The 11163-nt window shown below is 43.6% G+C and overlaps 1 protein-coding gene across 1 annotated transcript; it reads left to right on the top strand.

Annotated features, from left to right (window-relative positions):
• Positions 1–8887: 8887 nt before the first annotated feature.
• LOC100285005 (NADH-ubiquinone oxidoreductase 13 kDa-B subunit) lies at positions 8888–10816 on the top strand. The gene is made up of 2 exons (NM_001157900.2): positions 8888–9265; positions 10390–10816. Exons 1-2 carry the CDS (start codon positions 8929–8931, stop codon positions 10572–10574), a joined length of 522 nt encoding a protein of 173 aa, NP_001151372.2. The 5' UTR covers positions 8888–8928; the 3' UTR covers positions 10575–10816.
• Positions 10817–11163: the final 347 nt, after the last annotated feature.

Consider the following 11163-nt stretch of genomic DNA (forward strand, 5'->3'; position numbering starts at 1 on the left):
ATTTCATATGTTTCGCCTTTCATCTTCTTATATCATGATGATGAAGGTACGTCCTTCATGACCTTTGTCCGAAGATCGTTATATCCTAAGGGAAATAATGCTTCGAAGAACGAAGGACATTAACATTTAATACTTTGTGTTGCCTTGTTCTTGACTCATAGCATTTGAGAACAAGTCCCCAACAGAAGGTCACGAAGGACGCACCTTCATCGTTCGCAAGAATAATAATTCATAGAAATGATAAGTATTATCCATCCATATATCGATTCATATATTTATTTTGTGATTAACAAATGAGTATTAATGGGATATAAATTATATTAATACCTTCAGCTTGTTCGAAGTCGATGACGCAAGAGCGATTACAATTTCCGCGTGAACAGTACGATGGTACTATTTACCTATTTATAGTCACAGGATACAACTTGGGTAAAATTATATTCGTAACCCTAATTTGTACATATAATCATAACATAAACCATCATGGATTAACTAGCCTTTCCTTTTTTGGCTCGGCCATCATACTTTGGCCTACGTTGTCACCTTAAGCCGAAGCTATCGTCCTTCGGTGGAACCTTCGGCTATCGTCCTGCGTCTCGAGAACCTTCGGCAGGGATGATCCTCAACATCACTTTGCTAGTTATATCTTTGTCTTGAGGACCTTCGGCGGAGAATAAGACCCCAACACCATGAAAGCATGCATGAAATGTAACTTTTCATTTTTTTAGCAGGACGGGATGTGCTTTTTCATTGAGTAGGGAGGAGTTGGAAAACTTAAAATCAATGAAAGATTAAAAAAATCAGAGTAGAAAGGAGAAGGTAAAAAAGGCAAGTAAAAGAAATACAAGGACAATATCAATGAGCTATCCAGGAACACCTAAAGCAACGACTAAATGTACCTTTCTTTATGGAAGTGATCATCCTAATGACAGAAGCATCTGAAAAAGTAGAAATAGATGGATCTTTGAAAACTTGGATCCAACAGTACAATACTGTAAAAATGACTTCAGCAAAAAAAAAAAATTGGTTATCCATAGAGGAAGAGAAAAATATGACACTGCAGTACCAGAATGGTTGCAACATACTCACATTTAGTTATTGGCTTAGATTCACTCCCCCACCCTTTGTCTATACCTTCCTATCAAGGTGCTTTTTGGTTCGTTGATTTAGTGCTGTAATAAGTTAACAGAGTAATCTATTACCATTGTTTTATGTTTGGTTAGACTATACCGTAAAGGATTGCAGTGGGATACAATACCCAGCCAATTCAAAATCATTACTGCTTTTTGACTGTCAGCCAACTCCGATCCTTCTTTTTGGATCCCACGCTGCAACCAAACATAGACCGATAACCATTCACATTAAAAGATAGCAGGTGCAATAAGTTCCATTCCCATTACTACTACCGTTGCCGAACCAAACGGCACGCAAGTTGTAACATAATTCTCGATATATCTATATATCCAAACATCTTAGTATAAAAAAAATCACAGTAGGGGCCCCTTCTATTCAGGAACCTCTCTTGCAATTAATCAGCAGCTGGAGCGAGACTGCCCGGATGTCATCTTGATTAGAGACTTAGAGGATAAAAATGTAACTTTTCAGCAGGTGTTCTTAAATTAACAGAAAAAGGCGTACTAATATTAGCGAGGATATATATTCTTGTTCGATTAGGGCCAAAAATTGATTGAAGGCTAATGATGGTTAGGCTTAGGCCGGCCTAATGCTCATCTGTCTCCTGTCTCTTAAACAACGCAGTGCGGTGTGGTGCTGGAGGACACCATACGTGCGGGCCACTCAAGAGTCACTTCGGCACTTTGTGGTTCGCAGCTAGGAGAGTAGCTAGCTAGCCCAAGCCATGGATGTATGCGAGCACGTGGGGACATGATCAAAGTTAAAGCTACAATTGTTTGTTTGATTATATTCCCCCTAACTGAACTCCAATTAAACTATATATATGCATGAGAGAGAAGGAAGATGAACCGCATGCATGCACATTCTTATCCTACTAGCAGCTAGCTAGCAGCGATAGTGGTGAGAATCTAGGTACTTATATATACATATACATATACATATATGCATATATTTTATATAGTTGTTTACACAGCTGGTATTGACAAGCTACTACGTACGTACGCGCGTGTACAGGCGTCATTGGCCGAGCTTATATAATGATAGCCAGTTGATCACGGTTTCTTCCAGGGAAGCACAGACTCCATATGCATGCATGATGCATCTCTCTCACTCTCCAATGTTATAATATATATGTATAATCACACTGAGTAACATGCATGTATTCAGCATTGGCGTATTTTGGGAATCTTCACAGCGCAAGTACAATATATCTCATTAGAAAAGACGTCGTTAAAAAAATGTTTTACGCATTATGCAGCTTATTATTTAACCTGTTGGTGCTGAGATCCTTCGCATCATCCTGCTATATCAATGTAAAAGCTCTGTATTTGGGGCACTACCGGAATCAGACTCTTTACCGAGTGATTGGCGCTTTGCCGAGTGCTTTTTATCGGGCACTCGACAAAGCAGTCTTTGCCGAGTCCCGCACTCGTCAAAGTCCTACTCTCGGTATCGATGATATTTACCGAGAGTAGGACTGTCGACAATGCCTCAGTCACCATATAATGGAAACTTCAGAGAGGGATATGTGTGCGGTATGGGAATAAACAACAGGACAGTACCAAGTGTTCCAACATTGACATCTGTGTATGAAGTATGAACGCAACGCAGCTAATTAATTTAACACATGCTAATATATACGTAGTCAATGTATATAAAGTGATCGGGAAATAACGTTAATCATGCACAGCGTCCTTAATCTAGACTCGCTGCACTTGCATTGACGACCGATGGTTAGCACTGCACGAACGTGCATGTCATCGATGCATCCAATAATATGCGCGGCCAAAGTTTTCGCCGGCGAACCAACAACGCACACATCTCTCTGCTGTGCGAAGGGGAGCCACCAAGGGACCTAGACCTAGCTGAAAATTAAATGCACTACGCTGCACATGCGCATTGAGCTGGAATGACGGTGCAAGAAAGAAGGGCTGATCAATTAGCTAGTGATTATATAGGAGTCTCTTGCCCAAGCCTTCCTAAGAGCATCTCCAAGAGATTAGTCAAATGGCTCAGCAAGCTAAATTTTGACTACTCAATACAAAATAACTCTCCAACAGATTAACCATCCAACTTGCCAAGCTATCTGGCTCTTCAAATTGGCTCCCTTTCTAGCCAAATTTGGCTAGCCGCCACTAGTAGAAAAAGGCTCAAAGCCTGCGGGGACGATATATTTTTACAGACGGATTCGGTTATCCACCGACTGTGTTATTTCTAGTGGCGGTTCCTTAAGAAAACCGCCACTAGAAATCGTATTTCTACTGGCGGTTCCTTAAGAAAACCGCCAGTAGAAATCCATGATTTGTAGTGGCGGTTTTCTTAAGGAACCGCCACTAGAAATACGATTTCTAGTAGCGGTTTTCTTAAGGAACCGCCACTAGAAATCATTTTTATCCTTAATTTTTCGAGTTTTTCAAACGGCCTCGTATGACAAAACCACCAAAATAAAAGTTGTAGATCTCTAAAAGTTATGAAACTTTGTAGTTGACAACTTTTTTATTTGAACTCATTTCGGTTCTCAAAAATTGAATCTAAGTATGTCAAATTTAAAATTCAAATTTTGCAAACTACCTCGGATGAAAAAAGTGTCAAAATAAAAGTTGTAGAACTTCAAAAGTTATTTATCTTTGTAGTTGACAACGTTTTTATTTGAATTCGTTTAGGGTCTCAAATAAGCAATTTACACTCAAATGGTTGTAATATGTGGAGAAAACAACTACAAACTAGACACAAGACATGTCATAGACGGAGTGGTAGTGGAGGTACGCGCGAGGGTGAGGTCGACAGTTCGAATACTAACAACCGCGTAGCGCGCGAAAAATGGCGGGTGGGGTGGGGTGGGCCCCCCTAATAAAAATAAATTTTTTAACTATTTTTAAAATATGTTTTATGTTTCCTGGAAACGATTTGCACTGGCGGCGGTTTTATTACGCCGACCGCCAGTGAAAATCGATTTTCACTGGCGGTCCTCAGTTACCCGCCTGTAAAAATGATGATTTCTACTGGCCCCTAGCACTGGCGGTTACGAAAAACGCCACTATAAATAGGTTTACAACCGCCACTATAGAACTTCTCTGTACTAGTGCGCTGACTAGCCAAACTAAATAAAAAGTCTGTTGGAGTGAGATGCTACATATACAATGTAATCTTTATGAAGAGATAAATAGAGTGTCATATAGAGAGTCGAAAATGGAGTTTCTCTTGGAGATGCTCTAACGTGCTAAAAAATATGCAGATTGCTGATGAGTACGGGCACGGAAAGCTGCAAGCGGACGAGAGAATAATCCAGAGTGTTGCAGTGACAAAAGGGCGTGGAAGCTATAGGATCGACATGCATGCATCCAATAGCATGCATGCACGCCTTCATATGCACCACGCACACACACACAGAGAGATCAGAGCGAACAGAGGGGATCGGCCGGCGGATATAATAGCGACGGGTGCAGCTGGCGTTCCGGTTCGTTGGATGGCAATGGCGGCATCGTGCATGTGGTTCCATGTGCTCGCTCCCGCTGCAACACGCCAGCGCCGAAACAGACCACACACCCACGCACGCTCGCCGGCCTAGCTACCCTGTTCTGTTCAGCAGCGCTCTAGCTAGTAGCCTGAATGCCTGATTGATCTATCAATCCTACTAGCCACCAAAAGCACGTATGAGCTTCTAGCTAGGACGCGTATGCGTATTCATGGATCAGGATCAGCTAGCCTAGCCGATCGATAAACGCCGGCCTACACGCCTACTAGCTACCAACTTGCATGCATGCCCATGCATCTGCTTGGTCGATCGATCGATCGGCACCGGCACGACGACGTGCGCAAGGCTTTCCGCGAAGCCGCGCGCGCGCGCACCGCCGGTTCGTTGTGCGCAGTGCGTCGGCGCGGCGGGCGGCAATATAGAATCACCCGCGCTGCGTCTGCGCCGGCCGTGTCCCCCGCCAACCGAAGCAACGGCGCCATTAGAATAATAAGCCTTTTTGTGGGTGGTTCACGGTGACGGCTCGGACATGCGCATCTGGAAGGCCGCCGCACCGGCCGGCCGGCGGCCCGGCACACATGATTGGGCGTTGTGCGCGCCCATGTTCTCGCGATCATCATATCTCCCCTATCCGATCCATCATCCATCCATTCCATGGTGTAAACAGCAAAGATTGCGCCTATATATGCGCGCGCACTCATTGCCTTTGCCCGGGTGGTGACGCGACGTGCCTCTAGCTTGTTCCGTCGTCGTCGTCGAAGAAGAGCGCTCTCCCCCTCTGCCTCGACGACCACCAGCTCCCTTCCGGCCGCCGCTGTCGATCGGCAGGTGGTGGACGACGATCGAGAGGATGAGAGGAGATAGGAGTAAGGCCACACGGCCGCTGGCGCCGCCACCACCGGCGATCGGCGAGAGGGACATGGTGGAGGACCCTAGACTGCTGAAGCAGGTGAGGGAGCTTCGGAGGCTGGTGCCAGCGTGCCGTGAGCCATGCGGGCTCGGCGAGCTGTTCCAGGACACGGCGACCTACATCGAGGACTTGCAGGCGCAGGTCCAGGTCATGCGGATGCTGCTCGACAAGCTCTCCGATGAATGACGAGTTCGCGCGCGCGCGCCTGCGCTTATACGCGATCGAGATGAAGTCTGCTCTTCGATCATGTGTCCATGCATGATTTAGGATTTGTCCGTCGACAGGAACATATACTAGTACCAGTATATATAAATTATAAAACAATTTATTCATACGAATTGTTTGATCAATTTCTTGCTTCAAAAATTATGTTCATTCAAGATTTATGGGATATGTTGTTTCATTTATCCGTACTTGTGTTCCAACATGAAATTCTTGCTTCATACTACATTATTACATATATTCCGTGTGTTTTTATACTACCCGTACCCAGTTAATTAGCACCATGTGCACATATATATATATATATATATATATATATATATATATATATATATATATATATATATATAATTGGTCAAGAACAATGACTCGCACGCTAGTCTCGCCGTCGCCCTCTGCTCAGCCGCCTTCGCCGACCAAGTCAGCCGTAGCGGGTGAACGTCGCGGGGGAGCGCTGCTCCACCCTGCGCTCCGGCTAGGGAAGCATCGCACACAGCCACACTGCTCCGCTGTCGTCGGCCACATCGCTGAGGGCAGTTGCGGATTCAAAATTAGCACAAGCTCTGAGTCAGTCGAGCTATGATAAAAACACGTCGAAAAATATAATTAAAAGTTTACGTAGCAACCAACTTAAAGATAGACTATGCAACAATATACAATTATTCGATAAAATGTTAATGTACGTGTATTTGATTTCTAGTTTGTGGAAGCCGGCCTTGAAATCCTCGAATGTTAGTGTTCTTGTTCACATCTTAACAAACATTTTCTTTATGTAAGCTACTTCCTCCACAGACGATGCTCGGCAATCACCTACATATGGTTAAGCATAAAATCATATCACTTTAACCAGATTATACCTAATATACCATTATTCTTGTCTTTTGCATGCACCTTCTATATGAAATCAGTTAAAACTAAGCTAAGTACACCACACAAAACATCACAAGCACTCATGCCCCTGCTAAATACACCCAGCCTATTAACTCCAAACAAATCCCACTGTCAAATACCAACGTTCCAAATCGTTTCTTTTGTCTACTCAGTCTTACTGAAACGCACCGGACGACCACCTTTTTTGGATCATCCTCAACGCACACGCTGTCACACACACACGTCCCCCACGTCTCTTTTGCTGAAACACATCGGACGACCAGTCTTTAATGGATCATCTCAACGCACGCACTCTCACGCAGAAACACACCCGCACTCACTCGTGTCTTCCTCCCCAGCCCTGGCCTCGGCCCCGTCAAACCTTCTCTGCGACGAGGCCGCCAACGACGATGGTTCTGCCACCGCCAAATCCTCCATGGACGAGCTCGCAAGCCTCAGCGCCTACCCACCCGCCAGAGCGTGCCTACACCACAGTGACCGTCACCGCCGCCAAATCCTCCACGGTGCATGTCTTCACTATGACAGCCCCGCTCGCCTAAGACGTCTCCGGGCATCGGATCCGCGCCTCGCCTAAGACGTCTCCGGGCATCGGATCCGCGCCTCGCCTAAGACGTCCCCGGGCATCGGACCCTAAAACCCTATAATACTCCAGTTTGGCACAATTGTACATCAGCCACCCCTCGAAAGCAGTAAGAACATTTTGTTATTAGCCTGCACCTAGGAATAAAAACATTTTCCCTCTACCATAATGTCGATCAAGAGATACAGTTGCTCAAAGAAAAAAGATACTACAAGGGACACTTGGCAGCACCTCAAAGTGCCGAGATCAAAATTACAAGGGACATATTTAATTCTCCATTTCATAACAGTTGTAATATTGCATCTATGTTCATGAATCTAGAGAGCACGCCATATAGCAACAAAATAAGCATTTTCATGTTACTATAACTATGAATTCCCTCAGAAAAAAGAGTCATTCAACCAAAATCTAGTTGAGGAACCAATATACATACCAATCAATCTTGACATAGCAAATACGCCGGAGACCCGATAGGCGTTCCATTGGATGACCCTGCATCCCAGGGCCTCTATCCTCGCCTGCTCATCCTTTATGGTCACTTCAAGAGTAGTTCGATCATCGCTGATATATGGAGTTGCTAGATCTGTTATGATTGGTGCGAAGGTTAACCTGAGCCCTTTTTCTTTGGTGATTCAAATTCTAAAACGAATGGTAAAAGAGAAGTAATACTTTCATAGTTTGTCTTATGAAACACTGTCTTTTATTTTGTTTAATTCTATTGTTTGTTTGTAAGGTGGTCATCTGATAAATTTGAAATGCTACCTCACCCATCTTAAGAAGACGAATCTGATCTATCTGATAACTTTCTTGTGAATCAGAAAAGATGCTACCTATTTACATGATTGTTATTCCTAAATTGTTTGTTCTTAATGTTACTTCAGTTCTATTTACATGATTGTTATTCCTAAAACTCGAGTTGCTCTTACAATCCAAATTTTTTACGATCCACAATCTTCTTTTCGCAATCTCTAAAGTGAATAAAATAACCACATATAAATAGTCAAGTACGGGAATACTCCAGACATTGCATAGCGAATGATAACAATCCTGCCATACTCCAGACATTGCATAGTGAATGATAACAATCCCGTCATCATACACTTCATGATGCCGACCAATAATAGTTTTTACCGTCTAAAGTATTAGAATATATATCTAAGATTCTAAGGCCTTATTTATTTACCCTCTAAATTATATAATTCAGCTTAAATAACTTAAGTGACAAACAAACAACACATATTATTAGGTGGACTATATAATATAGATACCTAGATTATAATAATCTATAAGTAGATCATCATGTGCTTATATAATCCATAAGTTAGATTATATAATCCTGGAAGAAAACAAACCTAAATCCACTCTATTATCTATAACAATATTTAAAGATCGTTTGAGTAAAATCATTCCATGTATCTTTGTACCTTCTAATTATCTTTTTAAATCTTATGTGCAACCTAAAAATCCAGTTTCACTCTTCAATTTTTTTCGTCAACAAAGAATTTCAAAATAGAGGTTTTACAATCCACATTCTGTTTTTCACAATCTCTAGTGGAAATAAACATGCCCTGAAGAAAGAAAGCCCACGTCACCTGAACGAAGAAATAGAATGAAAGCCCACTCAACCGCTAGTCCAGCCCACATAACCACACCAACTCTCCCCAATCCAGCAGCCCTCGAGTCTGGTCCCCCACCCCTCAGCGCGACGAAGGTAAGATGTTCCTGCGGAGGATCCTGACCGGCGGGGGCGGCCTGGCGGCCCTGAGGGCGGCGCGCGCCGTGAAGGAGACGACGGGGATCGTGGGCCTTGAGGTGGTGCCTAACGCGCGAGAGGTTCTGGTAGGGCTCTACGAGCGCACGCTCAAAGAGATCAAGGCCGTCCCCGAAGACGAGGGTTACCGCAAGGCCGTTGAATCCTTCACCGGTCACCGCCTCCAGATCTGCCAGGAGGAGGAGGACTGGAAGCGCATCGAGGACCGAATCGGATGCGGGCAGGTCGAGGAGCTCATCGAGGAGGCCGAGGACGAGCTCAAGCTCATCGCTAAAATGATTGGTATGTTATTCTAATCATTTTTATGGTTTTCTGATCACCCCCGTTGTTAGGTCAATTGATGTGTAAGTTTATGTAATAGGTGGCTTCACTGATTTGGGGACATTGATAATACAATAGACCTAATAGGTTAGCTCTTCTAGAACAAATCCTATAGTTTGATACTTTGATAATTGTTGGTGGTAGATTTTTTTTTGCAGTCGTTGTAATTGTAGATAGATGGAAGACTCGCGTGAGGTTACCTTATTATCCCTAGAACTCTCCTTAATATTTCTCATTTAATCTGTGACTCTAGCAAAATGAGGGTAAGCTTTTGTGGACTGGTCAGTGATCAGCACTTGAAAATACTACTGGTGACTGGAGTGTTTAATTCTTGTGTGCTTCTGGTCCTACACTCCTACTGTCCATGTTGCATGTGTAAATGGCCACCTATACTGCTTGTTTCCTCCCATTAGGAGCACTAAATCAGAGAATTAAACCGATGCCTTATCATCTGATATATCACACTATATCCTTTGTACTATACCACTACATTTATTGTGCAACATTTAACTTCTTATTTTGTGTTAGTTCTGATGAAGGTGACAGTCTGCCATGTTCTTATCTTTTGAGAAAAAAATTGTAATGGGTTTAGTTAGTCTGTGTCTCTGAGTTCGCAGAGTATAACTGAAATAAATCCCAGATATTTTGCGTGCCCTTTAATCTTATTTCTTGTTCTGCCTTTAATTTTTTAGCATTAGCAAGAATGCAAATCAAGCTGGTAATTATGTTCATATATTATATGCTTTGCCATGTACATGTAGCTGCAGAGTTTCTATCAGTGCGATAATCGAACAGACTTTTTAGTTTCAGAAATTATGTTGAGAGTGCATGGGTTTGAGGATACCTTCAACTTATTACTTGCAAGTTATTTTTACTATTACGCTGGGTGGCCAACACTTACACCGGTTTACTTCTCATCTATTCATTTCGATTATCAACATGTGTCATGTTATAATGCGGTGCTGCTTGTCTGCAAACTGACGTCCTAGGCTTTCAATTCCAGCATATATATCTGCGTGTATTTGATAGCTGATGCAAAGCTTTCAGTTTGTTTTAATGTGATTCTGTGTCTGAGTGAATGGCAGAATGGGATCCATGGGGTGTTCCCGATGACTACGAATGTGAGGTGATTGAAGACGACACCCCAATTCCTAAGCATGTTCCTCAGCACCGGCCTGTTGCTCTTCCTGAGGAGTTCTTCAAGGCACTAGATGCTGTCAAATCTGATCCTGCTCTTCAAGGCGATGCTCCTCCTCAAGTGAAGGCGTAAGGATGGCTGTTCCTGGCTAACGTCATTTCACATTTTGCCGCGGTGGGTAGGGACTGGTTTCTTGTGTCATTTGCCAGCAATGCGCTTGCTCTGAGCAGAATAAATTTCTGGTGAGTACCATCAAAGTGTGAATTTGAACTTAGTGATTCGGCACAGTAAACTTGTTGCCCATGAAATACTCGATGCCCTGAACATCGTTTGTTTTGACGTTATAATCGATGTTGACGAAATATTTGATGCTAGCTGGAGTTCATTGTCTGGTGCTGGCTTGTGAATCAGGCCGTGGTGCAACGGCCGTGAGAGCCGTGGGTGGGTAGCATAAACTGGCGCACCACAAAATCGTTGTCCATGATTAGCGCCCAGTATACGGGTTACGCCGGCTGTGATCTGAACCGGGTTGCTACTTGCTAGTCCCGCAGCCTGTAGCTGCGTTCTTCGGTGGCAAATGGAATACTGACGGTATCAAGGGAACAGACCAGGCGCTATCTCATCTTCTTGCGAATTGCGATGCAGACGATGTGCATAGTATTTCGACCTGTCGCGCAAACGTGCGCTTGCCACTACGACTACGAGTATTATCTGCATCGAT

This window comes from Zea mays, chromosome 1 (genome assembly GCF_902167145.1).
Source record: "Zea mays cultivar B73 chromosome 1, Zm-B73-REFERENCE-NAM-5.0, whole genome shotgun sequence".
Lineage (NCBI taxonomy): Eukaryota > Viridiplantae > Streptophyta > Magnoliopsida > Poales > Poaceae > Zea > Zea mays.